Source organism: Schistocerca americana, chromosome 6, assembly GCF_021461395.2.
Source record: "Schistocerca americana isolate TAMUIC-IGC-003095 chromosome 6, iqSchAmer2.1, whole genome shotgun sequence".
Classification (NCBI taxonomy): domain Eukaryota; kingdom Metazoa; phylum Arthropoda; class Insecta; order Orthoptera; family Acrididae; genus Schistocerca; species Schistocerca americana.
The window spans coordinates 338,966,020-338,993,165 of NC_060124.1; the positions used below are offsets into that span (position 1 = coordinate 338,966,020).

Below are 27,146 nucleotides of genomic sequence, written 5' to 3' on the forward strand. Positions count from 1 at the left end.
AGTGGATCAATACTGTTGGAATTCTGTCCAGCTGGATTATTTCTAACTGCTCTCACCCAGAGAAGTTTAACGACAAGGCATTGCACTATGCTAGAGGTTTCTTCTAAGAAGCTAAGAGAACGGCTAGTGGCTGTGACCTTCGATACGAAAAGAAATAGCTTCATGTTGTGAGTAATGGAAGGTAGTAAACGTGAAACAGCAAGTTAAGGAACCGGAAAACTGCATACAGTAGAGTAGAGTGTTGTACTGGAGGTAGTGTACCTAGGTAAACATTACGCTTCTTGGTCGGTATTTCAGTCTATGATAGATTTTAAAATCACATGAAGGATCGCGCAGTAGAGACGGCCATAAGCAGAGTCCGGTATTTGCTACTGTATTTGTTGTTACGAGATGTCAGGCTGTATTTTCTGCCACACTTGAAATATTTATAGTTCTACATATTTATGCGCTGCATGATACACAGACGGAAAAAGCGCAAGATCAAAAAACAATTAACTTAGGGTAATGATATTTCGGAATTACATTTGTTTAGGCAACATATTTAAGTGATTAACATTATAAGGTCAGAGATTAATGTAAGCCCGACGTAAGCCATTTTAAATATGGAATGCTGGTACATTACGGTTCGGTGTAACCGCCAGACTGTTTAATGCAAGCAAGTGCATACATTGTGTTGTACAGTCGAATGAATTTCACATACAAACACAACTTTCGTCCTCATCTGCGGAGGATGTTTTCAAGGAGGATCGTAGATTCTTTGAATGTCAGATTCACACAATGATTCGCTCAGTAGCGAGACAGGGTGTGAATCGGACACTCAAGAAGCTATGATCCCCTTTTAAAATGCTCTCCGCAGGCGAGGACGAAACATTTGGTTTATATGTGAAATGCATTCGATCATGGCATAAAATCCCGGAAGATTTTGTTAATTGTAATGTCTCCATAAGTGGAAGTTTACATTTTACACAGAGATAGAGAACGTTGTGTCAAGTTAGTGGCAGATTAAGTTCTCCCTCAGATCGAATTTCTCAGTGGTCTCTATTCTTACCTAATAATAGTTTGATGGTGGAGGATATTTTGTCGTATCCTGTCCTGTAATTGGCCTGTATGACCGTTTCCGACAGACTTCCTCTGTTTAATCTCCTCATCTCCTTTCGCCACATTGACCAAATTTCTGCTGAGAATTCGCAGTTGCAGACGTAACTGCACAATTAGGCTGACGCTGAAGGAGTCGGAAGCCATGGTCATAACTGCCGAGTGTAGAGTGGCAATCGCGCAGAAGATCCAGTTGACGATGAATACCAGGGGCCTCGTCACGTCATATGGCAACACCATCTCGTACGGGACGCCCTCCACGGTGAAGCCGAAGCATATCACTGGGAAGACGAGCCACCACACGCTGCCGGCCGCACCGAAGCACAGGTAGGCCTTCACCACGCGTCGTAGGCGGCGACCGTGATCGCGCAGCAGAGGGACGTCTTCTGCCGTCAGGAACTCCACAAAATCGCGCTCCACCTGCCGACAGTACGACCTCGGATGGAAAACTGCTCCCTGTTATCTAATGTTTAAAAAGTGATCATATGCAGTGTGCCATTGTATCTTATACTGGTTCCCAAAACCCCAATTACATCATATTGAGCTGGTGCATAAGTTCGTAGGCTTTTTCCACAACTTAAAGAAAACAGACACACATAAAAGAGATCTCCGACATCAGTAATCTATTCTCCTTCACTACTTTCAATAGCCTAAAATGGTTCAAATGGCTCTGAGCACTATGGGACTTAACATCTGCGGTCATCAGTCCCCTAGAACTTAGAACTACACTACTGGCCATTAAATTTGCTACACCACGAAGATGACGTGCTACAGACGCGAAATTTAACCGACAGGAAGAAGATGCTGTGATATGCAAATGATTAGCTTTTCAGAGCATTCACACAAGGTTGGCGCCGCTACAACGTGCTGACAGGAGGAAAGTTTCCAACCGATTTCTCATGCACAGACGCTGCATCACAGAGACAGGAGCGTCTGTGATGGTGTACTCAACGACGAACGAGGGTGCACGAATGGAAAAACGTCATTTTTTCGGTTGAATCCATGTTCTGTTTACAGCATCATGATGGTCGCATCCGTGTTTGGCGACATTGCGGTGAACGCAATTGGAAGAGTGTGTTCGTCATCGCCATAATGGCGTATCATCCGGAGTGATGGTATGGGGTGCCATTGGTTACAAGTTTCGGTCACCTCTTGTTCGCATTGACGGCACTTTGAACAGTGGACGTTATATTTCAGATGTGTTACGACCCGTGGCTCTACCCTTCATTCGATCCCTGCGAAACCCTACATTTCAGCAGGATAATGCACGACCGCATGTTGCAGGTCCTGTACGGGCCTTTCTGGATACAGAAAATGTTCGACTGCTGCCAGCACATTCTCCAGATCTATCACCAACTGAAAAAGTATGGTCAATGGTGGCCGAGCAACTGGCTCCTCACAAGACGCCAGTCACTACTCTTGATGAACTGTGGTATCGTGTTGAAGCTGCATGGGCAGCTGTACCTGTACACGCCATCAAGGCTCTGTTTGCCTCAATGCCCAGGCGTACCAAGAGAGGCCAGAGGTGGTTGTTCTGGGTACTGACTTCTCAGGATCTATGCACCCAAATTGCGTGGAAATGTAATCACATGTCAGTTCTAGTATAATATATATGTCCAATGAATACCTGTTTATCATCTGCATTTGTTCTTGGTGTAGCAATTTTAATGGTCAGTAGTGTACTTAAAACTAACTAACCTAAGGACATCACACACATCCATGCCCGAGGCAGCGGTCGCGTGATTCCAGACTGAAGCGCCTAGAACCGCTCGGCCACAGCGGCCCGCTCAATAGTCTACCAAAGCTGGAGTAATAGAAATCAAATGTCAGAAGCGATGGTTACATCTCTGAGAAGCAATTCCTAGTACACCACACCGTAGCTGTTCCAGCAGATACGTAATATCATCTTTTGTGGCTGCGCGCAGATCTTCGTACAGGCAGTTTCTGCTTTGTTTGGGCTCAACCATTCCTTTCTTTTCCTTACGTTAACATAAAGACACCATTTATCATCTCGTCACCATTAGCGATACTGGATAGGAATGGTCGGATAGATTTCAGCACATTTACCAGGTCTCGAATCCACTTACGTGGATCATAGCGGATTAATCCGTTTAAACTGTCTTCATCAAACCCCGAAGGCCTTCCTGAACGCGGAGAGTCGCTAATATCAAAACGATCGTCTTTAAAACGAGAAAACCATTTTCTTGCCTTACTCTGTCCAGTGCCATTATCCTCATACCTGCTGCAAATATTTCTGGCTGCCTCCACCGCTGTCACCCAGTCCTTCAACTCAGACAGAGAAAAATGTCGGAAACGTGCCATTTTCTTGAACTGGTATCCCATTTTCTAGCGTCTAGATGTCTACTCACTATCTCCAAACAACAGAATGCCAATATGTAAACTCAAACAGCAACACTGAACTACGAATAAAAAATAACCGTTGATAAATAAACCTATAGTAACTGTAACACGAAATAAGACGAACTTATGCACCCACTTCACATGAAAATTCTTACATTACAGTAAACACATCGTCATGGATGCGGATAAAGCCCATACCAGCTTGAAGTGGGAAAATGAAATGTTACTACCTACCTAATTGGGACTCTAAAAATTGTGCGTGGCTTCGATTGTGTCTCAGTTCAATAATGGCTGCCTCTTCACGATGATCTGTATCTACATGATTACTATGCTATTCACAATAAAGTGCCAGGCACAGGGTTCAATGAACCACCTTCAAGCTGTCTCTCTACCGTTCCACTCCCGAACGGCACGCGGGAAAAACGAGCACTTAAATTTTTCTGTGCGAGCCCTGATTTCTCTAATCTTATTGTGATGATCATTTCTCCCTATGTAGGTGGGTGCCAACAGAATGTTTTCGCAATCGGAGGAGAAAACTGACGACTGAAATTTCATGAGAAGATCCCGTCGCAACGAAAAACGCCTTTGTTTTAAATGATTGCCACTCCAATTCACGTATCATGTCTCTGACACTATCTCCCCTATTTCGCGATAATACAAAGCGAGCTGCCCTTCTTTGTACTTTTTCGATGTTATCCGTCAGTCCCATCTCATGCGGATCCCACACCGCACAACAAAATTCCAGAATAGGGCAGACAAGCGTGGTGCGAATCGCAGTCTTTGGTTTGCTCTACCCACAATATTATCTATGTGAATGTTCCAATTCAGGTTATTGTTTGACTTATAGCGTAATCGAAATTTAACTGATTTCTGTTAGTACTCATGTGAATAACTTCACACTTTTCTTTTTTCAGGGTCAATTGCCAGTTTTCGCACCACACAGTGAAAGGTGGCTACACTGAGTCACAGCGCCAGAGATTGCGCCAAAGAATATTATTCAGCCGCCTTCACTGGCAGTGCTTGTTGAGATGTGGTAGTGGAGAGTGCTTGTCGAGAAGTTGTGGTGGAGAGTGCTTATTGAGAAGTGGGCAGTAGGAGTTCCGATGTAGCCGTGACTAGTTGTGAGCATGTTGTATGCAGTTGTTCTGACGGGCTAGACAGCCGATGCTGTTCGATTGCGGATGTTGTAATGATCAGAGTGTATGTTTTGTCAATAAATATGAAGGTAATAATTTTTTTATTTTTATTTCAAATGTCTTACACAATAATGCCTCTCTGTCACAGGTTCAGTCAACAAAGCATCTGGCTTGTGTTCATGTATTAGAGTGTAATTCTGGTTTCTATGTGCAAGTATAGTATTTCAGTTTTATTTAATTAATTCAGTGTAAATGGTATTTAAAACATCTTGTCTTTTTGAGGAAGAACCGTGCCAGATGTGTGCGTTGAATCACAATTCCACACACAGAACAGTTACACTTGTGTTTTGTTGTTTCGTAGGTTTTATAGTTGCTGGGGACTTAATTAAAGCCGGCCAGTGTGGCCGTGCGGTTAAAGGCGCTTCAGTCTGGAACCGCGTGACCGCTACGGTCGCAGGTTCGAATCCTGCCTCGGGCATGGATGTGTGTGATGTCCTTAGGTTAGTTAGGTTTAATTAGTTCTAAGTTCTAGGCGACTGATGACCTCAGAAGTTAAGTCGCATAGTGCTCAGAGCCATTTTTTTGACTTAATTAATTAGTTGTGTTAACGGAAGTTTTCTTTCACTCTTTGTTGTTATTCTATGCAGTCAGATTGCGTACTAATACGAGTCAGGGCCAACCGGTTACGAGACTTCGTAGCCGGACATTCAGCTATTAAAATTAAAATTATTTGCATAAAATTTTAATCAAGTCCCCATGCACGTGGCGACCGCTGCTTCGGATCGTCCCTTGGAATCTTCTGATAGTAAAAATAGCAGACAGTAGTATTGTTGTAGCAATATGTAGTTTAGTAATTGTAGTCTATATTGCATGTGTAGATTTGGTAATTGAACATTTGTAGTTGTCTTGTCATCCTTCTAATGGTATTTTTGCAGAATTTAATTTTTGATGTCTTGTATACGGGTTTGACAATTTTGTGTAATTATGAAGATTTCAATTGTTCGTTAATCGTGTTTGTCGGAAAGCTTTTCGTGTGAATGGTATTGTTGGAGATAAAGTGTCATTGTGTGTAATTTTCGTATAGGAACAAGTTTTGTATATTTTGTAAATGATTACGCGATCGATGAAAAAGGCAAAAATGATTAATAGTGAGAATGACGAAATTGTTAACATGGCGAACTCGCCAACACATGAGAATAGTATGATGAATAATGAAGTAGAAAACAATTTAATAAGTCGGGAAAATAGTCCGGAACCAATTCAAAATTTTTCACAATCAAAAAATTTTCAGAATACGAGATTAACGACAGAAGACTCTGGAATAGTATAGAACACAGATAGCTTTATGGCTATGCCGAAGGAAGTTAGTTTTACGGGAAATGTTAGGAGCGAAAAGAATTTTGGACCAGTTAATATGGAGCAGTTGATGAGTGCAATATTTAATTTGGGATCTGAATTAAAAACAGTGGGATCACAGTTACGATCTGAAATTAAAACTGATATGGGAACAATGGAAACACGGTTAGACTCACTGGGATCACAAATAGGAACAATTAAAACAGAGATAGGAACAATTAAAATTTATATGGGAACAATGGAAACACGGTTAGACTCACGAATAGGGACATGTTTCAAAAACATGAAAGATGAATTAAAGCAAGAAATTAGAGAAGAAGTACAACCGATTTTGAATGCTCACAATAATAGGAAGAAAGAGATCGCGTGATAGTACAAAAATTTTCAGAGTTAAATTTACAACGTGCACACGATAAGGAAGAAATATGTGAAAGAATCGAGGAATCCGTACCAAATGACAGAATAAATAACCTAACACAACAGTATGGACAGTTAACTACTAAATGCGTCAATACTGAAACCCGAGTCGCGACACTTACGGAAGACGTAAATAAACAGAACGAACAAATAGGCGACTTAACGGAAAGAGTTGAGGAGATTGCAGATAAATTGACAAGTCTTAGTTTAAATGGGGACAGAGATTCAGATGATACAGCTCCATTGCCATTTGCAGAAACCGAAGAGTACCAGAACATAAATAAACATGTTGAAAATCAGGGAAAATTTAATGAACGCGTTAAAAGGGAATTTGAGGCATTACAAAAGCAAGTCAAACAAATTGAAGGCGAAATCGTAGGAAAAGACAGCAGAAGAAATTTAGAATCACAGATAGCAGAAGGGTTTGAAGAAAGTAATTTATTTCATTTACGAGAAGCAACAAGAGAGCGCCAGGCACGCGAACTTGACAGTAATCGACATTGGGACTGTGACAGACGCGGTAGGTCTTTGTCGCCACGAGGCGAAAACTTTGACTATAAACACTTCTTAACTGTTCGGAAATTTAAGATCTTTCGCAATTCTAAGAACGACATACATCCATGTTCATGGTTAGATCAATTTATGTACGCACTTCCACCAAATTGGCCACTAAGTCACAAACTGGAATTTATGTGTGGATATTTAGAAAACGAACCGGCGACGCGCATGCGCGCACTTATTAGAGATTGTAATAATCTAAATGATTTTTATCATGCATTTCTATCGGCATATTGGTCCGAAAACACACAAGACAGAGTCAAACATAGTCTTATTATGCAGCGTAATTTTAAACAGTCTGAGTTCCGCACGCCGGCAGAATACTTTGAAGACATGATTCGAAAGAATCAATTCCTGTCCAACCCTTATAGCCTGACTGAATTAATTCGCATTTGTTTAACTAAGCTGCCACAATCGATAAGACAAATTGCTTTAGCCGGAAGATGTAAAGACGACATTGAGACTTTTAAGACGTTGCTACAAGAACTTGAGTATGACAACGACGACGGGACTTCTAGCAATTTTTTCAGTAACAGTAATTACAATAGATTTTCAGAGAAAAGGGATAGTGATCGGAACGGGCGTTATATGGGTAATTTTGAGAATGACAGACGAAACAGACAGGACAATAGATACCAGCCTTATGACAATGACAGACGGTCTAACAGAAATTACACAGACAATTATAATAACGGAAACTCCTACCGGAATGATCAATCATACGGAAACAGTAATCGGTATCATCAAGACAGAAATTATTCATACAATAATAGAAATTCTTATTACAGAAATAACCAGGGTAGTAGATATAACAATAATTTCAGAAGTGACAGTCGAAATTACACAAGAAGCAGTCATGCAGATAGACAGGAAAATAGAAATTTTAATAACAGACACAACCAAGAATTTACATCTAACAGACAGGAGGGACCTAATTGGCATCCTCCGCGTGACAGAAATTCCGAGAGACAAGTGCAAATCGTAGAAATTGATCCACGAAATGACGCGAATAATCAGAGTCCTCAGGGGATTCGATACACTGAGTGAATATGTGCCGTAGCGTGCACAGGTCCCCGAGCTGTAGTGGTGCTATTTCCCTTTTAGTTTTCTGCACTGCTGCCTACTCTTTCACTATTCTTTGAATCTATCAAACCAACTCTTCAACTATCATTCTATCTAGACAGTCGGTAAAGAATAACCGGATATGACTATTTTACCCAAAAGTGATTTCGGAAATTACCGTTTGGACTTACTGTATCTTCTGCAGCATTCATTCGTAGTTTAAACAAAATTTTACCGTTTATATTCGTGACAATATTACTTCATATGTTGATGATATTCTTGGAGTGAGCATAACAAAATTTTGGATTCATCATTATGTATTTTTGCAAGAGTTGGCATTACAGTGAACTTGGAAAAATCTGAATTTGGTCGTTCTCAGGTGAAATTTCTTGGTCATATTATTTCTACAGAAGGTATTCTTCCTGATCCAGAAAAACTAGACGCTATTCGTAATTATGCTGTTCCTACTACAAAACGTGATGTTCGTAGTTTCCTTGGTGTCTGTAATTTTCTTAGACGCTTTGTTAAATTGGACGATTTGACCACACCTCGTTTATGTGAACTATCTGGAGAGAAATCTAATTGGTGTTGGGATGAGGAAGCTCAATCAGAATTTGAACAACTTCGTGATGCTTTAGTTGCTGCTCCACTTCTTTCACACCCGGATTTATCTAAAGATTTTTGTTTGGCGACGGACTCATCATACAAAGGCCTAGGTGCACACTTATTTCAAGAGATATAAGAAAACGGCGTTGTAGTGCAGAAAACTATTGCCGATCTGTTCTTGCCAAATGCAAATTATGTCAAAAGGCTAAGCCGCCAACTATTTCCTATCATTCCAGCGAAATTAAAGGACATGGCTGCAGTCGATTTGTTCGGTCCAGTGGTTCGTTCTACTAATGGTTTTGCGTACATTTTGGTAGCAGTGGAATTGACATCAAAATATGTGTGTTTTACACCTTCACGCAAAGCAAAAGCTCGTTCAGTATCTAATGCTTTCATCAAACATTTTCTTAAAGAAGTGGGTCATGTTGATAAGGTTATATCAGATAATGGATCACAGTTTCGTTCTAAAATTTGGCTTCGTACTCTACGGCGTCGTAAGATTAAACCAATTTTCATTTCACTTTTTCACCCTCAATCTAACGCTTCAGAGAGATGGATGAAGGAAATCAATAAATTGTGTCGACTTTATTGTCATCAGAATCACAGAACTTGGGATCAGTATCCTCATATTTTTCAAAACATTCTGAATGAACTCCCTAATGATTCAACTTCTTTACCGCCTATATTGATATTAAAAAATAAAGCACCGACAAATCGCATTTCTGAAATCGTTCCTTTTCCGCCTACACGGAAACTGCGGCATTCTGAAGTTGTCAACATGGCTCTACAAAATATTGCATTTGCGACTGCTAGAAGAGAGAAATCAGCTAAACGTCCTGGTCGTTTAAAAACCTTGTCAGTTGGTCAAAAGGTGTTAATTAAGTCTCATCGTTTGTCTCACAAAGGAAAAGGCTTGTGTCGAAAAATGTTTCTGCTTTATAACGGTCCATATAGAGTTCGCAAAATTATTCATGATAACACTGTTGAAGTAGAAACTCTTAAATCTCGACGCTCTAAAGGAATACATCATATATCGAACGTTAAAATTTTTGTGGAATGACATACTTTTGAGAAACTGACAGTTACACGTAAACACACGGAGAGTACAAGGATACCGCGCCGTGTTCCGGCGGCGGCACACACTCAAAGCAACAGTCAAGTCTGCGCGCCGCACAAGGCAGTCGTTGACCGCAAACAATTACTTCCTACGTCACGCGTACCTACAGCTGATCGAGCGCTCAGTGCGAATGCCGTAAACAAATACACAATGTAATTTCTCCGATTAAATTCAGTATAAAGCTATAGTGACTTGATAAATTATGTTATTAACGTTCAGTATTTTTCAGGATACGGTTGTATAAAATATTTAAGAACTTCAGGTAAATTCTGTGTGTGTCCGACGTTAAGAGGACTTGCTATCGAGAAATTTCAGGAAGAATGTAATTTCGAAGAAGAAAATAATAAATTAAAAAGGTAACTATTAATTAAGTTTATTTTTCAGGTAACATATTTCCACTTAGGTACGTAATTTGCTGCTCGCGATTACGTGATTTATACTTTGTGTTATCTGATTTTGACGATGATTGATTAATGAATAGGGTTGTTACTTATGTATATTATGCATCGCTTGGCTGCTATGCTTTTTCACTGATGTCACATTTTTTTTATATGTGCCTGCTGTGCTTATTTATTTAAATTATAGTTGTAACCTGAGTAGTTGCACTGATATGGTTATGTATGTAGGTTATACTTTGTGATGTATCTGCTTGCGTCTTCATGTTTACTTATTAAGATGACATATGAACATTTATTTGCTTATGCTGATATGATGCTAATGACCTGTTTATTATGTAAGATATATATTTGCTGCTTTGCGTATGGATTGCATATTTACACATTTCTGTTTGTTGTCATAACTACTCTTTAATATGGTATATAGAAATGCTGATATACGGTGTACGAACATGGAGTTTAGGTCACACTATGGTATTAATTATTGTTCGCTTGGCAGAGCCTCGTTGTAGGGATTGTGCTACATCCATTTGTTGACATTGTGTTCTCTACTGGTATATTTACTCGCTATTGCATGTTTTGCTTACGGTCAGTGCTTTATATTTTAAGATAAGAAAATGAACTGCCATGAGCTGGAGGTTTTATGGAAGCTGTATAAATTTATGCTAATAGGAAGGAAGCTAACGACATGACATACCAACACTAGCTTTAGACCATTGACAGTTATTACAGTGCATGCTTCGTGAGCAATTGAAATAGCAAGTGACACTTGACACAAGAAATACTACACATTTTTGCTTCTGTTTTGCCATGATTCTTGAAGTGGTGTACATACTGTGAAATATTACGATCATTGAAACTCCGTACTCGTACTTACTTACTGAGAGTTATTCAAACTAAAGGCTGTTAGAGGTCATGTATGCATTTCTTTTATTTTATGATGGACAAGGTAATCAAAATGTATGTTATAATTCATAATGAGTAGAAGATTTGGCTCAGGTGGACTACACAGAGGTTATGTGAGGACATTGTGCCTCCGGATTGCATGGGATGATAAATTGAAGTTTGCACTAGGATTTTATCTGTACTTGTTCGAGGAGACTGACTAGAGGAAAGAGTTGTTATGGAAGTGAAATGATATTGGCGATAAGGTTTATTCGTATCGACGTATTGAAGAGGTATTATTGAGGTATTGAGATTGTGTAAAGTTGATGATTATTGTAGTTTTGGTGGACAAGAGGTAAGGTAAATGATATTGATGATAAGGTTTATATGTATCGATGTAAGAGGTATTATTGAAGTATTAAGTTTATGTGATGCTGATGATTATTGGAGTTCGGTGGATAAGAGGTAAAGTAAGTGAGGAGCATTTTTTTTTTTTTTTTTTTTTTTGTTGATCTATATGGAACAAGGAGGATGAAGATAGCAGACTAGAACAATCAAGTGGAAAGAAGATTGTCTACACACACACTTTGTTAAATCAATAATCAGTATATACTTTTTTTGGAGAGAGGAAGTAATTGCATATCTTGGCACACTGACAGTTGTTCAGCAACCATACATTTTGATTTGGGTTGGCAAACATTGGTCTTGACATGATGACTATGACGTTGACTAACTATTATTGACTGTTACACACTGATGCCATTACTACTTGATACACATGTCGAACATCAAATTTTGACAGAATTGCATTTACACAGTTAACACTATTCAATTACACAGTAGTACTTAATGTGGATGAAAGATGAGTGAGTGTGTTTTGTGTGTTTTCCTTTCCTAATCCCAAATAATTGGTACCGACCTATCTCCTAAATATTATTTTACTTCTTTGTTGTGGCTTGCACTGACACCCATAAATATTATAGGTTTACTGATATTTGTGTATTTGTAATATTTAATATGACAATTATCTGATATCATTTGTGTGTTTATTATTATTTGTATGTTTAGTGTAAGAGATTGATAATAATTTTGTAAAAGCAATTGTGTGTGCATTCAAACTGTTGTTCAAACCTGCACTTGTTCAACATTGATGTGTGCCACTTAGAAATGTTTAATTTATGCTAATGAACTGTCTAATCAGTGATAGTGAATATTATGGACTGTTACCTGCACTTGTCAACATGCTGGGTGCCACTTGGAAATGTTTAATTTCTGCTGATAAACTCTGATGAACTGTCTAATTAGTGATAGTGAATATTATGGACTGTTACCTGCATTTGTTCAACATGATGGGTGCCACTAGGAGATGTTTAATTTCTGCTGATGAACTGTCTAATTAGTGATAGTGAATATTATGGACTGTTACCTGCACTTGTTCAACATGATGGGTGCCACTAGGAGATGTTTAATTTCTGCTGATGAACGTCTAATTAGTGATAGTGAATATTATGGACTGTTACCTGCACCTGTTCAACATTGCTGGGCGCCACTGTTGGAACTGCTTCTAATGAGATAATGTGACTCGTTGCTGTCTGCACCTGTTTAACATTGCTGGGTGCCACTGATGGAACTGCTGCTACTGAAATAATGTCACTTGTTGGTGTCTGCACCTGCTCAACATTACTGGGTGCCACTGGTGGAACTGCTTCTACTGAAATGATGTCACTTGTTGGTGTCTGCACCTGTTCAACATTGCTAGGTGCCACTGATGGAACTGCTTCTACTGAAATGTCACTTGTTGGTGTCTGCACCTGCTCGACATTGCTGGGTGCCACTGATGGAACTGCTTCTACTGAAATGATGTGACTTGTTGCTGTCTGCACCTGTTTAACATTGCTGGGTGCCACTGATGGAACTGCTTCTACTGAGATAATGTCACTTGTTGGTGTCTGCGCCTATCAACATTACTGGGTGCTACTGTTGGAACTGTCAACTACTCTGAGGAGTCCTACTTGTTATTGAACTATTGAAAGGATTTTATGTGAATATTTGTATAAACTGATTTTTTGTGTGTTTACTGTTTATGAGATGTTGTGAGACTCTTACATGCACCTATTCGTCATTGCTGACGCTATTGATTGAATTGTTTAACCACATGATACTTGTGTAAACTATTATGTAAAATCATATGTATGCAAGAATTTGTATTCCTTACTGTATTTTATATATTAGGTTATTGAAGGGTCAGTGCAAAGCCAAAAAATTTATTTAGTTATGTGATATTTACTTATTAATATTACTTTTTAATTTTTGTCTGTATTTTTTGGACGAATTTGGTGGTATTTTCACCACCAATGCTGGCAAAAATACCATCAAATTCTAGCCCGTGGAGAAGGGGCATATGAAAGGTGGCTACACCGAGTCACAGCGCCAGAGATTGCGCCAAAGAGTATTATTCAGCCGCCTCCACTGGCAGTGCTTGTTGAGATGTGGTAGTGGAGAGTGCTTGTCGAGAAGTCGTGGTGGAGAGTGCTTATTGAGAAGTGGGCAGTAGGAGTTCCGATATAGCCATGACTAGTTGTGAGCATGTTGTATGCAGTTGTTCTGATGGGCTAGACAGCCGATGCTGTTCGATTGCGGATGTTGTAATGATCAGAGTGTATGTTTCGTCAATATATATGAAGGTAATAATTTTTTTATTTTTATTTCAAATGTCTTACACAATAATGCCTCTTGGTCACAGGTTTAGTCAACAAAACATCTGGCTTGTGTTCATGTATTAGAGTGTAATTCTGGTTTCTATGTGCAAGTATAGTATTTCAGTTTTAATTAAATTAATTCAGTGTAAATGGTATATAAAACATCTTGTCTTTTTGAGGAAGAACCGTGCCAGATGTGTACATTGAATCACACTTCCACACACAGAACAGTTACACTTGTGTTTTGTTGTTTCGTAGGTTTTATAGTTGCTGGGGACTTAATTAATTAGTTGTGTTAACGGAAGTTTTCTTTCACTCTTTGTTGTTATTCTATGCAGTCAGATTGAGTACTAATACCAGTCAGGGCCAACCGGTTACGAAACTGCGTAACCGGACAGTCAGCTACTAAAATTAAAAGTATTTGCATAATATTTAATTAAGCCCCCATGCAACAGATATCGTACCTATATCATTTTGCATGTCGTTTTGATCATCTGATGACTTTACAAGACGGTAAATGACAGCATCATCTTCAAACAATCTGAGACGGCTACTCAGATTGTCTCCTATGTCGTTAACATAGATTAAGAATAATACAGGGCCTATAACACTTCCTTGGGGGACGCCGGATATTGTTTCTGTGTTACTCCATGACTTTCCGTCTATTACTACGAACTGTGACCTTTCTAACAGGAAATCACGAATCCAGTCGGACAACTGAGGCGATACTCCGTAGGGACGCAGTTTGGTTAGAAGACGCTTGTGAGGAACGCTGTTGAAAGCCTTCTGGAAACCTAAAAATATGGAATCAATTTGACATTCCCTGTCGATAGCACTCATTACTTCATGGGTATAAAGAGCTAGTTGTGTTTCGCAAGATCGATATTTTCTGAATCAGTGCTGACTAAGTGTAAATAAATCGTTTTCTTCGAAGTACTTCATAATGTACGAATACAGTATATGTTCCAAAACCCTACTGCAAATCGACTATAGCCATATAAGCCTGTAATTCAGCGGATTACTCCTACTTCCCTTTTTGGGTATTGGTGTGACTTGAGCAATTTTCCATTCTTTAGGTACGGATCTTTCTGTAAGCGAGTGGTTATATATAATTGCTAAATATGAAGCTATTTTATCAGCATACGCTGAGAGAAACCTGACTGGTATACAATCTGGACCGGAGGCCTTGCCTTTATTAAATGATTTAAGCAGCTTTGTTACACCGAGGATATCTACTTCTATGTTTCTCATCTTGACAGTTGTTCTTGATTGGAATTAAGGAATATTTACTTCGTCTTCTTTGGTGAAGGAGCTACGAAAAACCGTGTTTAATAATTCTGCTTTAGTGGCACTGTCATCGGCGACTTCACCGTTGTTATCGCGCAGTGAAGCTATTGATCGAGTCTTGGTACTGGTGTGCTTTATGTATGACCAGAATCTCTTTGGGTTTTCTGCCAGATTTCGAGACAGAATTTCGTTGTGGAAATTATTAAAAGCTTCTCGCACTGATGTTGTGATCGATGGTGAGAAAAGACCCCTACTTGGTTGGTGAGAGCCGTCTTCTTGTGTTTTGGTATACCGGAAACTGAGTCGACAGTGATGGCCAAGGCAGGCCGCAACTCAGCTAAGGACACGAGCCAGCCAGTGACAGCGTCTCACCCGTGGCAGGTCGCAGTGCTGCCCAGAGTCTAACTCTGGACCGAAGCCTGGAGAACAGCTGAGGATGGCCGATGGCAGGTACAACGGCGAGTGGTTCAGGACAGGCGACAGTAGAGTGTACGCTGCCAGGGCCTGAGCAGTCATTGGTCTTGGATCACGGCCCAGTAACGACTGTGGCAGCGGCGACATTTATTTTGTGGCTCCAAGGTTGCTAACTGGAAGTCGTGGTGACGACTGAAACATAGCAGGCGGCATGCGTCGCCCTGCCGTGCCGATCATGACTGGGGTTTAAATACAACCGCTAGGCACTGGCTCAGAGCAAGGGGCTACATCTCTGTGTTATCACAGAAATGTCTAGATCAGGTTCAGTGACCATGGTCTGCCCTTGTCACATGGCCGTGGGATGAACTATAGAAACTTCCTGGAGGCTGGTCAACATTAACAGGACACAGTGACGGCTTCTGTTGAGTTGCTGTATCAGCAGGAGCATGAACTGGTGTTGGCTATTGCTTGGTCCTAGCGCTGTGTCCATGACTCTGAGGATGTCTTTTCCTTTACAGTGAAAAACAGAGTTAGCTCACACTTTTGAGGGTTTGTTACCGCAGTTGTCTTTGTTTCTCTTAAAATAACTTGACAACAGTGCAGAAACTTGTAATATGTAATCACCAAAATGTACAACACTAAACACAAAGTGATGCAACACCCAAAAGACGTTAAAGCACTGTGGGAAAAGCTCAGAACAATGTCTTTGTGCCACTCTGTTACTGCATTGCTGTTGTGCAAATACAAAGATAAAAGGGGGTAAGAAATCAAACTAAATGCAACTACTCTGTGAAAAGCCACCGGAGACCAGGGCTCCCCATTCCCAAAATGTTGAGAAAATTTCGCTGGTCAAGCTCCAAAATATTTTCTGTGAGGTTCAGTTTCACACTCTATAGTGGCCTATTGGTCAGAACGTACCAGGGGGATTCAATAAGCAATGCAGCACGTTTTCTTTCTGAAGGCAGGTTTGTTTTATTCAGGATTCCAAGACACGCCATTATTTCCTACTATTTTTCAACATAATCTCCGTTCAATCCAACGGTCTTTCGCTACCTTAGTGGAGGGGTTGTCTGTCGGTATGGTAGCAATCCGCTGATCTATGTAAGAGCCAACATCTTGCTGCAATCATAACTTCCCCATCATCGACGTACTGCTTCGCACGGAGTACATCCTTCATTGGGCCAAACAGATGGAGGTCGGAAGGAGCGAGGTCCAGGCCGTAGGGTGTATGTGGAAGAACAGTCCAATGAAGTTTTACGAGTCCCTCAGAGTTCGCTGATGAGGCCTTGCGTTGTCATGTAGAAGGAGAAGTTCGTCTACGTTGTTGTGGAGATGAACACACAGTAGTAGTTTCATCAGTTTTCTGAGGGTAGCACCATACACACCAAGTTAATCGTTGCACCATGAGGGAGGATATCAAACAGAATAACTCCTTCAGAGTCCCACAAGACCGTCGCCATGACTTTACAGGCTGAGGGTGCGGCTTTCCACTTTTTCTTCGGAGGTGAGGTGGTGTGGTGCCGCTCCGTGGATTGCCGTTTTGTTTCCGTTTCGTAGATGGACCCATGTTTCATCGCCTGTGATGATGTTCGACAACTAATTGTTACGACCGCCCTCGTAACGCGCAAGCAGTTCTGCACACATGGTCTTTCGTTGCTATTTATGGTCTTCCGTTAGGATGCGACGAACCCAGTGGGCACAGACCTTTTAGTACCCCAAGTGGTGGACAAGTGTATCAGCACTGCCAATAGAGATGTCCAGTTGTACAGCGAGGTGTTTGATTGTGATCCGTCGATGATTTCGAGTAAGAGTATCACCACGTTCCAACCTTGCAAGAATCACAGCTGTGTGCAGCCGGTTGGCAAGCGGGAAATCGCATACGTTTGCGCGACCTTGTTGCGATAACGACAGACGCCTCGTTCAACATCTCACTGTGCTTTTGTTCACTGTCAAGTCTCCTTAGATATTCTACAAGGCATGTGAATATCTGCGATGCTCTGGGTTTCTCCAAAATAAACTCAGTGACAGCTCTCTGCTTGGAATGCACCTCCGTTACAGACGCCATTTTGAAGGCTACTAATAGCGCCGACACCTATCGGAACTTGATGAATCTATAGAGGCTGAAGCGGGAATATTCCATGCACGATGTCCGACAGTAAATTCCGCATTTTTTCACCCGAAATTGATCGAGAAAAAACATGTACTGCATTATACATTAAACATCCCTCGCACAAACTAATCACATATAACAGAGCTACAGATATAAAGCCTTCCAGAAGATGGACATTAAAGGTTCGGATGTTTGGAGAACTAGTGTTCTGTTACCAAGACAAAGAGATAATAAATGTGATTGTCATTTAGAAATTATAAAGTGGAGCATATTAATCATAGTTACAAAAACATGTAGTCAATAACTGTTAAGATACAGTACACAAGTCACACCCACTCGTGGATAGCCACGTGTGCTGAAGGCTAATGCAACTAGTCTTTCAGTTAAACGACACTGATATTATACATGGAGAAAGCTGTTGATTTTACTTCTTTAGGAGCAATATCGCACGTTCTGGAAACGAAATTTAGCAATATAAGTGAAAAAAGTCTTCAAACTGTCGAAAAATGGTAAAATTTCGAGAAAATGAAGAAAGAATCTGATAATTTCGGTAAATACCTCTCTGAAACAGGTAATAGTACAGCTCTATTAAGCTTTAGAGCAGAATACTCAAGTAGTAGGGTGTTACGAGAGCAATTTTGATATGAAATTGACATCCAAATTAATTAAATTGATCAATTAATCACCCCCGCCCCAACAACGACCATCCCTACCCCCTCGCTGCCCATCCCCGCCCACAACCATGCCAACACCCGTACGTGACGACACCCACCTCCACACCCACATGACGTCACGTAGTTTTCGTAGCCTGTACTTGGGCCCCTCCGCCCCCTCTCCCATTCCCCGCCCTCGCACTCCCCAAACCTACCCTACTGGAAGGAATTTCGAATTTTGGCGGGAATTTCGAATTTGGTGGGAACTACTTTGTCCCAGGGCTGTGCTTTCTGCGACTCGAATCCTGATTCTACAGCATGGAAAGCCCAAGTGCACCCTCCAACAAATGGAAACTGTCCAGATGCAGCAGAGAAAGGTTAGGTTGGTGTACTTTATTTATTTTGGTCGGGAAACTGACGCAAAGATCGGTCCTAATTATGTAATTAATCATAAAGATTGGGCCTAATTACACAGCCATATGCACAGCGCTACACAAGGACGGCATAAAATCGCAATACAACTCAAAAACTGACGATGCCATACTACTGGTGTTATCCTGCTGGGAAAATATTTCGCAATACCACTGGAAACTAGTAACAGACACACTCAAACTTTACCCTGCACCTACAAGCTGGTGGGAAGAAAGGTAGGGGTGTAAGGTACTATCATTATTCTTTTTGGTGGGAAATACTGATGAGGTGCTGGTGTTGGACAGAGAGGAGTTTAAAAAGTGTATTACCGGTAAGCATACAGTATCTGTCGTTGTTTGACATCATTATTCGGTACAGACACCTACTCAAAAACCCCCCTACATCACAGGTAATCGAAGCCAATACACGCCATCACAGCTGATGGGAAAAATGTGTCACAGTTCTAATTACACTTCGAAAACGTCGTGAAAAAAAAACAGAACTCGTAATGGACAGGTCATAATGCAGCACATGTACTGATGAGAATCGTTGTCCTGAAGGACTGCAAGTGGGCCAGTAGGTGAACGTGCATTCTCCTTGATGTACAATCCCAAACTGCCGAAAACCAAGGCCCTCTCAATTGCCCTTGCACCTCCCCCTCCCCCCTGCCTCCCTTCATCCACCAACGGGGAGGACACATGCTTCTTCAAACTGCCTGATGTTCCACAGAGTGCCTTGCACCCCGCTACAACCCCTCTGGCCGCTGACAACACCAGGCATTCCGCTACTCTCTGCAGCCACCCGCATCATGTGGCGTGCCCTGAGTTGACTGTCCTAGACAACAGAAAAGGGAACTTTAGTAGCACAACCCATCCATCCGGAGATCAGTCCAGATGGCTTTTTCAAAATTCGGCTGCTTGTGAAACAGGAAGCCACTTCTGCCAACAGTGTGCGCAGCCTCACGCCCCAGTGCCTTCAGTACAAAGCACGGCGCCAGCACCTTTCAGAACAAAACCGCGATAAATGACTGATATCCCGACCGAGAATTGTTTGTCTTAGGGAGAGCCGTCTCTTAGGGAGCTCGCCTGCAGCAGCCCACCGCTGTGCACTAAACTACTGAACATCAACGCGTCTCCTATAATAAAGCAACTATTAAAAAAGTAAAACACAATTGCGACAATAATAAAAGTTCTCTTTCCATAAAAAAAGGCAAAATCGATATAGTTTTTTACGTTCGACTGCAGGATACAATTCGCATCTCATTATTTTGTGACGTCCAACGCAGTGCACTGCCACAAATCACAAATGATCAGCAGAGACATGTCCACCATTTGTAAAATCAGGAAAAAAATCTTGAACTATTTTGCTGCAAAAATTACCAATCACCATAGAATGTCCTCGTTATCCCAAAACCGTCATCGGAGTAAAGAGAAAGAGAGAATTTAAACGCCAAAGAAAAAAATCTATATTAAGCAATTTCTTTCAGCTTGCTGAACAAATTATACGACCGGAGAGCGTCTCTCGCGTTCAGTGTCTGTAAGTAAACTGTCTTGTACATGTGTATTACAAACATTTCAGACAATCTTTGACGCCATTGGCTAGAATGTCGGAAAGAAAATTCATTTTACCTTTGACAACAACAAGCTATAATTGAAAAGAAAGTAGCTGTTTTGTACACTATGACAGGTCCCCTTTCACAAATGCGATGGTATATATCAAATCGTGAGAGCCTGTCTCGCCCTGTGTAGGTGGGAGATTGAATTTCGTTAAAAGATATCGCCACAACGAAAAAAAAAGAAACCTCTGTAAACCATTCTATGGTACCCTATCAGGATGCACATCATACCAATTTGATAGGCTAAGGAATTAAATTGATCATGAGAGTCAGTTTGAATGGCGTCTTCTACTTTTTTTTTCAGTAGTCGGATTACACTCACAGGGACACTCACCAGGTAGGTCGAATGGCAATCCGTGGAGGGAAGACAATGTTCTTTTCGAAGAACGCTATTGAGAACCGACATTTGAACCTGACCACTCAGGAATTCTACAGCCCACACCATACATTTCGCGTAAGAACTGCGCTGTTAAGGACACGATTGTAGTGACTGTGTTGTTGTTACCTTCATAAAAAGCGGTCTTGAGTCTACAGGCACTCACATGAGTTGCTGACAGTGTTACGCTTTCAGGTGAAATGCTGTCTACGATTTGGAATCAGATACCCATTCTACCAAGTACTGCATTGGATCCTGCAAAGACGTCTTTTAATTATTACAGCAACTCTAATCTCTCGAAAAGAGTCACCTTCTTCGAACCTATCTGCTAAGGATCCCATACAGCATAAACTCTGGCGCTATTTTTTAGACAGTCCGCCGGCCGGAGTGGCCGAACGGTTCTAGGCGCTACGGTCGCAGGTTCGAATCCTGCCTCGGGCATGGGTGTGTGTGATGTCCTTAGGTTAGTTAGGTTTAAGTAGTTCTAAGTTCTAGGGGACTGATGACCTCAGAAGTTAAGTCCCATAGTGCTCAGAGCCATTTGAACCATTGGTTTGGCCGTGATAGAAGTCGCTTCCACAGACCGGCGTAAAGTTTCATTGCCTGTACTTTAGAATGACCATATCCAACAGACTATCAATCGCACGAGAGGATTCCGGTATTGTTCCTACATAAACAGTTTAACGCATTGTTTTTTAGGTTGTGACACACCCAGTCAGTGTACACAGCCATGCACTGTTTTTTTTTTTCTGCGATGACTTAGAGATCCGTTTCAGCTGCTGCTAAATCGAAAATAACACGTTTCGATCCTCTGGCTCTAACAGAAAGCTGAACATCGCATGGGATAAACTGTACAACTACCACAACACAGGCTGGTAGAAATAAAACACAGAGGCGAAGTTTCTCATTGACAAGAATGTGGAAGACATCGCTACATATGGAAACTGGAAGAGTTTGCGGTATTGTAGAGCACTTCCAACAGCTATTCGAACATGATGACCTGCACAGTTAATCTTATCTTCCCCATCGACAGGGTGACGGATACGTTGGTGTTCCATTTCGAAAAACAATGTTCCTTCATTTTGCAGTCTTGTAAATGATTGTTGTTCCACTGTTGACCATCGCCGGAAGGTGCTGCTCACAACACGCATCGGGTAATACAAATAAAAAGAGGTACCGTCACCTTATTGGTTAAAAAATAAATATAAAACATGTGGAGGGCATGACAGCATATGGAATTAGGACCAGTCTGTAGCATTGAGGAACGCTACCAAACAACTGCATGGAGGTGATGTCCTCTACATTTAATCCCATGCTCCACAGCGATAAGTAGCACATATACAGTGTTCCATCAAGACTCCCTCCAACTCAGCCGAGTGGTGTCAGTCATTATGCGGTAATCTTCAGCTTACCCAGTGGACAGTCGGGGTGAGAAATACACCACTGATACGGTACGATGTACTGTAATACACACCGCAGTTCACAAATGGCTCAAATGGCTCTGAGCACTATGGAACTTAACTTCTGAGGTCATCAGTCCCCTAGAACTTAGAACTACTTAAACCTAACTAACCTAAGGACATCACACACATCCATGCCTGAGGCAGGATTCGAGCCTGCGACTGCAGCGGTCGCGCGGTTCCAAACTGAAGCGCCTAGAACAGCGCGGCCACTGCAGCCGGCATCAATTCTGAAGTATTGTTCTAGTGTCTGGGGTCATTACCATGAAGGTATTGGTAAGAGAGAACATAAACAGGTGCACTCCTAAGGCTACAAGGTTCTCCAGTTAAAACACACTATAACGTTAAATCGTTGCGCTTTCCGACCTGTTAGTCGTATGGAATGCAACGCTGTTACTATCCCAATGTGAGAAATATAGTTCCAGCGCATGACATACATTCTCCTTGCAGGTTTCTCTATGATAAACTGTGGTGATAAACTGTAAAATGAAGAACTTCCTCCTTAATACATCGATTGCTTGTGATACAAGTACAATATAGCTTTCCAGAGGTGTATAGCCCCCACTATTCACATCCGATCACGGTTCAGAAATTATACAATGCTCGTATCAGTCCCATATAAAATGATCGTTAGCAACGGAGAATGCCTCTTATAAAGATAGAGACAAACGCGTAGCAACGCTGTTTGCCATGTGAAATTACATGCCGTGCCGCTAACTCCGTAAACAGGAGATCTGTCAAGCAGATGTATACACGGCGATTGTAGCGCCTCACAAGCACCTGCCGCTAACTTAGAATCACCGCAGTTATGAAACTGAAGACCCGGTTTTATGACCAATATGCGGATGGAGGATGGAGTACGTCGCATAAATCTTTGTTCGTCTACAGGACTGTGTCGAAACAGGATGGAAATCCTCTGATGACCGAGAGGTTTGCTATTAACGATCGCAAGTAGACAGTGCTCTAAGTCACACACAGAACACGCAGTTGTATGTGAGTCTAACACAGGTTATGTCACACAACTGATGCATCCCGACAGAACAACGGAAAAAAATGGTCAAATGACCTGCAACAACATGTCCCTCTCTCTCTAGAATGCATCATCAGTCTACCATTAAATCCTGCCTCGTTACAATTCCGTCTCAACCAATCAGTCCATCCTTCTTTTTTTTTTTTTTTTTTTTCTTTTTTTTTTTTTTTTTTTTTTTTTTTAAGGAAAGCGTCAAATACAGCAGTCAATTCGCGCGTGTCACTATTACCTCAATACACATACAGTAGAATGGTGCCGCAACGAAAATTAAAAAGACTGTTTCTCCGATTCCCAGTGCTACCATCTCAACGTTTTCCCGTATTCTTCTTGCTGTCGTATACTCGTTCCCATGTATAAAAATTCATCTGCACCAATCAGAAGACATGCAAGTACTCCCTCAATTTCCCCGCATTTTAACGTATTTTCCCCCAATTTATACGTATTTTTCGTGATTTTTTTTCAATTTTATGTCACTTCTATCCATGCGATCAAGACACTACTTCGCGATCCATGTTCTAAAATTTATTCTAAATGTAATACAGCTGCCAACACCTGGCGCAAATGCACCACTTTTCTGCTCGGGCGGCATGGTATAGCAATGTACTCGATAAAATGTTTGGGTGGTAGACGTCAATGGACCCTGAGGGAAACGAATCTGCTTCGGACTGCAGTACCTGTATGGTGTTGAGTCTTCCTTATCTTCTCGATAAGGAACACCACCTTAACTGTTCGTACGGCGTTGACCTCCAGTAAGTGGTGTAAGTTTTACTAGTATGTGACAACATGTAATGAAACGTTTCATGTTGAGTCTGAACTCGTCAGTGTATGACTACATTATTTTACTCCAGTTCTTTCACGGGCATTGTAGTAGCATTATACCGTGATTATTTATGCATAACATGAAATATTGACTTCCATTTGCCGGCCGCTGTGGTCGAGGGGTTCTAGGCTCTTCAGTCCGGAACCACGCGGCTGCTACGTCACAGGCTCGAATCCTGCCTCGGGTATGGATGTGTGTGATGTCCTTAGGTTAGTTAGGTTTAAGTAGTTCTAAGTCTAGGGGACTGATGACCTCAGATGTTAAGTCCCATAGTGCTTAGAGCCATTTGAACCATTTTGATCTCCGTTTAGTAGATCCCTTTTTTACGATTATATGACTTGTATACTCTGCTCACTAGTTTAAGTTAATATGGTGTGCACTGTTCCCTTATTTTATTCCTTAATTTGGCTGCAACTATATATAACTTCCTGTACTGGTTGGTATTGTTATGTTATTACATATTACCAATGTATGTAAGACTTGCAACACGCCCTTCTTTTGGCTATTTATTTCATACTGGCACCATTGTTGTCTGTACACAGAGCCTGAAGAAGGTGTAGTAAAACGCTGAAACTGGTTGCCAAATAAAATAAGGTTGGAAAATTAACGGCTGAAAAGTGCTTAATTTGACATCCTCTAAAGAACAGCCGAGTCACGCAACCATCTTTAAAAGATGGACGTGCAGAGACTTCTTTCAAAGTGTTAAAAACGTGACAACATGAAGGTGCCAAAACCGGGGAATACGGCAGGTGGTGCAAGCAGACAAACTTCAAGGTTCCCTGCAACATCCATACATATTTACTTGGTTTTAGATGTCAAATGTTTTGGAATCCACCTTGCACACACTTTCTTGAAGATCAGTACGTCATGAACAATATGGTGGGCTGATCCGACAGTAGACGCCTGTTTTACCGTATCAGCTCATCAATTCTTGCAATGTTGTTCTCCATGAGTGCAAAGACAGAGTGTCCTGAGCGTGGCGAATCTTCAGCACTTGTTAAAACCGACTTGAACACTTGTGTTCGACTCGAACAACTCTCACCATATTGCACTGAATTTCGATTGGTTTCGAAACCTCGTCTAACAGAAATCTGACACTCCGCTGCTCCACGTTGGTGCAAACCTGCAAGGATGCCGCCACCTTATTCCCTGATCCCCAGCGTACCTTTCGCCAGGCAAGTGTGCCAACCCCACCTGATAATAGTTCTAGGACACCACCAAAAATTAACAAAGAAGCATAAACTCTGTCGAAGTTCTGTATTTTTTGTATAGCTTCCCCGATTATTTATTGAATGGGCCTCGCATCTCTGTTCCGTTTATGCTCTTTCAATCTGCCTAGAATGGTTCGTATTTCATGACTTCTCACTGTCGCGATAATGTCGCCGGTTCCCTCTTCTGCACTCACGTTAATTTTGACCCAGATCTCAAAAATACGAGCTAACCTATATCTACCAACAAACGAAACGAAAGCCACTGTATAATTCCACCCCACAATAACATCACAATGCTAACACAACGATGATAAACTAGGCAAATGAGACAGGCTGTCCAGTCACAGGAATACCGCATCTGAAATAACACTTAAAATCACATGCACAACTAAAGAACATACGCATGTGTATTTGACCTGCAGGTCTAGTGCTAACTAAATGCCATGTCAATTTCATGTACCGACAGCTGATATTTCTCTTTCCAAAAACTAAATAAATAAAAATAAATACAAACGAATTTTAAGCGAAATTATGCAGTGTCGAAAAAATTGTGCCAGTGTAGTCAAGACATTGAAAAGCATAACTAATAAACAATGGAGTCACAGAAACTGTGAACGCGTTTTTGCATGTATAGGGCCGTTGAAGAAACTAGCTGCCTGGACAGCACACCAAATAACGAGTAGAACGAAACAGGGTTGCAGTGATTTTGATACTAGAGTTTTTGGAACTAATTTTCCAGTGTGTCTGAGAAGGAACGTGTACAGTCAATATAGATTACCAGTTTTGACATTAAGTCAGAAAACCATTCAAAAACTGATGATGGCTCATCAAACATAAATGTGTGTTGGACATTACTACGAAAGACAGGAAAACGAACAAGTAGATCTGGGTCAAACTACAGTAAGACGTCAATAAATGAATAGTGGTAGATAGAACGTGAAGTATTAATAAAACACTACCAGGCAAAGAGTGCCACTAGACGGTTTCAGAGAAAACGGTAAGCTGCCGAAAACAAACGGATGGACGCCGGCAAGCCGAATACAAATCCGAAAGGACAAAACCAAAAGGAATTCCAAGATGAGGCCTACAATCGTGGACACCTAACGAACAAAACCTGAATAGCAAACCGAGAGGAATAATCAAGACGTACGTGTCACTGTGCGTGAATAGTAACGTCAGTGACCGCAAAGCTTCAAGTGCATAAACACAACTGATCGAGGAACTGGCGCTCACTCTCCCCGTCGCCTATGCCGCCAGGGGGTGTCGCCACCCTCATGCGGTGTCCAAACCGCCCGAGGTGCGGCCGTGAAACCATGCAACTCTACACCGCCAACGTTGGTACGTCCTTCTCGATACCGATGTCCTATTCAGCGACTATTCTAAAGTAACCAAATGAATAGATAGATGATGATTCAACGTAAATTTTTCTATATTCAGAAAGATAATGAAGGCCGAGACAAGGCTCCAATGAAAGATCAAAAAATGACATTAGAAAACATATAGGATGCATATCTTATCGTTGTACTGTAGGCTACGAATAATGGGAAGCCTACAGGAGGTCTTTGTCTAGCACACGACTGAAATAACGATGGTGGCGAATATTAAATCAACACCCCTTACACAACTGTGAATCGTGGAAAACTGCAACAGAACTTCATCTATAGAGCTCATGATTTCAATAAAAATGGCTCTAAGCACTATGTGACTTAACATCTGAGGTCATCAGTGCCCTAGACTTAGAGCTACCTAAACCTAACTAAGGACATCGCACACATCCATACCCGAGGGTTCGAACCTGCGACCGCAGCAGCAGTGCGGTTCCGGACTCAAGCTCATGATTTATGGACCTCCGTGTCTTGATGGAAAAATCTCTTTTCTTTTCGTAGTCCCACAAAACTATATACAATATTTTAATCTGCTAGAGAAGCAGCATTATATCTGATGAATGAAATATTACCAAGACAGAGTGAAGGTTATAGTGGAGCCGTGAGAAGAACTAGCGATAGAGAGTCGCTAGACGACGGTCGGCTTGGATAGTGGTTGCGATGTGGCCCACCTGGATAAACACTGAG

At 41.3% G+C, this 27,146-nt stretch overlaps 1 protein-coding gene across 1 annotated transcript in view; it reads right to left on the reverse strand.

Annotated features, from left to right (window-relative positions):
- LOC124620134 (odorant receptor Or2-like) overlaps positions 1-27,146 on the reverse strand; it is a 179,701-nt gene that overhangs the window by 85,284 nt on the left and 67,271 nt on the right. The window contains exon 3 of the mRNA XM_047146804.1: positions 1,127-1,515. Within this exon, the coding sequence (XP_047002760.1) occupies positions 1,127-1,515 (389 nt within the window). The remainder of the gene's footprint in view (positions 1-1,126; positions 1,516-27,146) is intronic.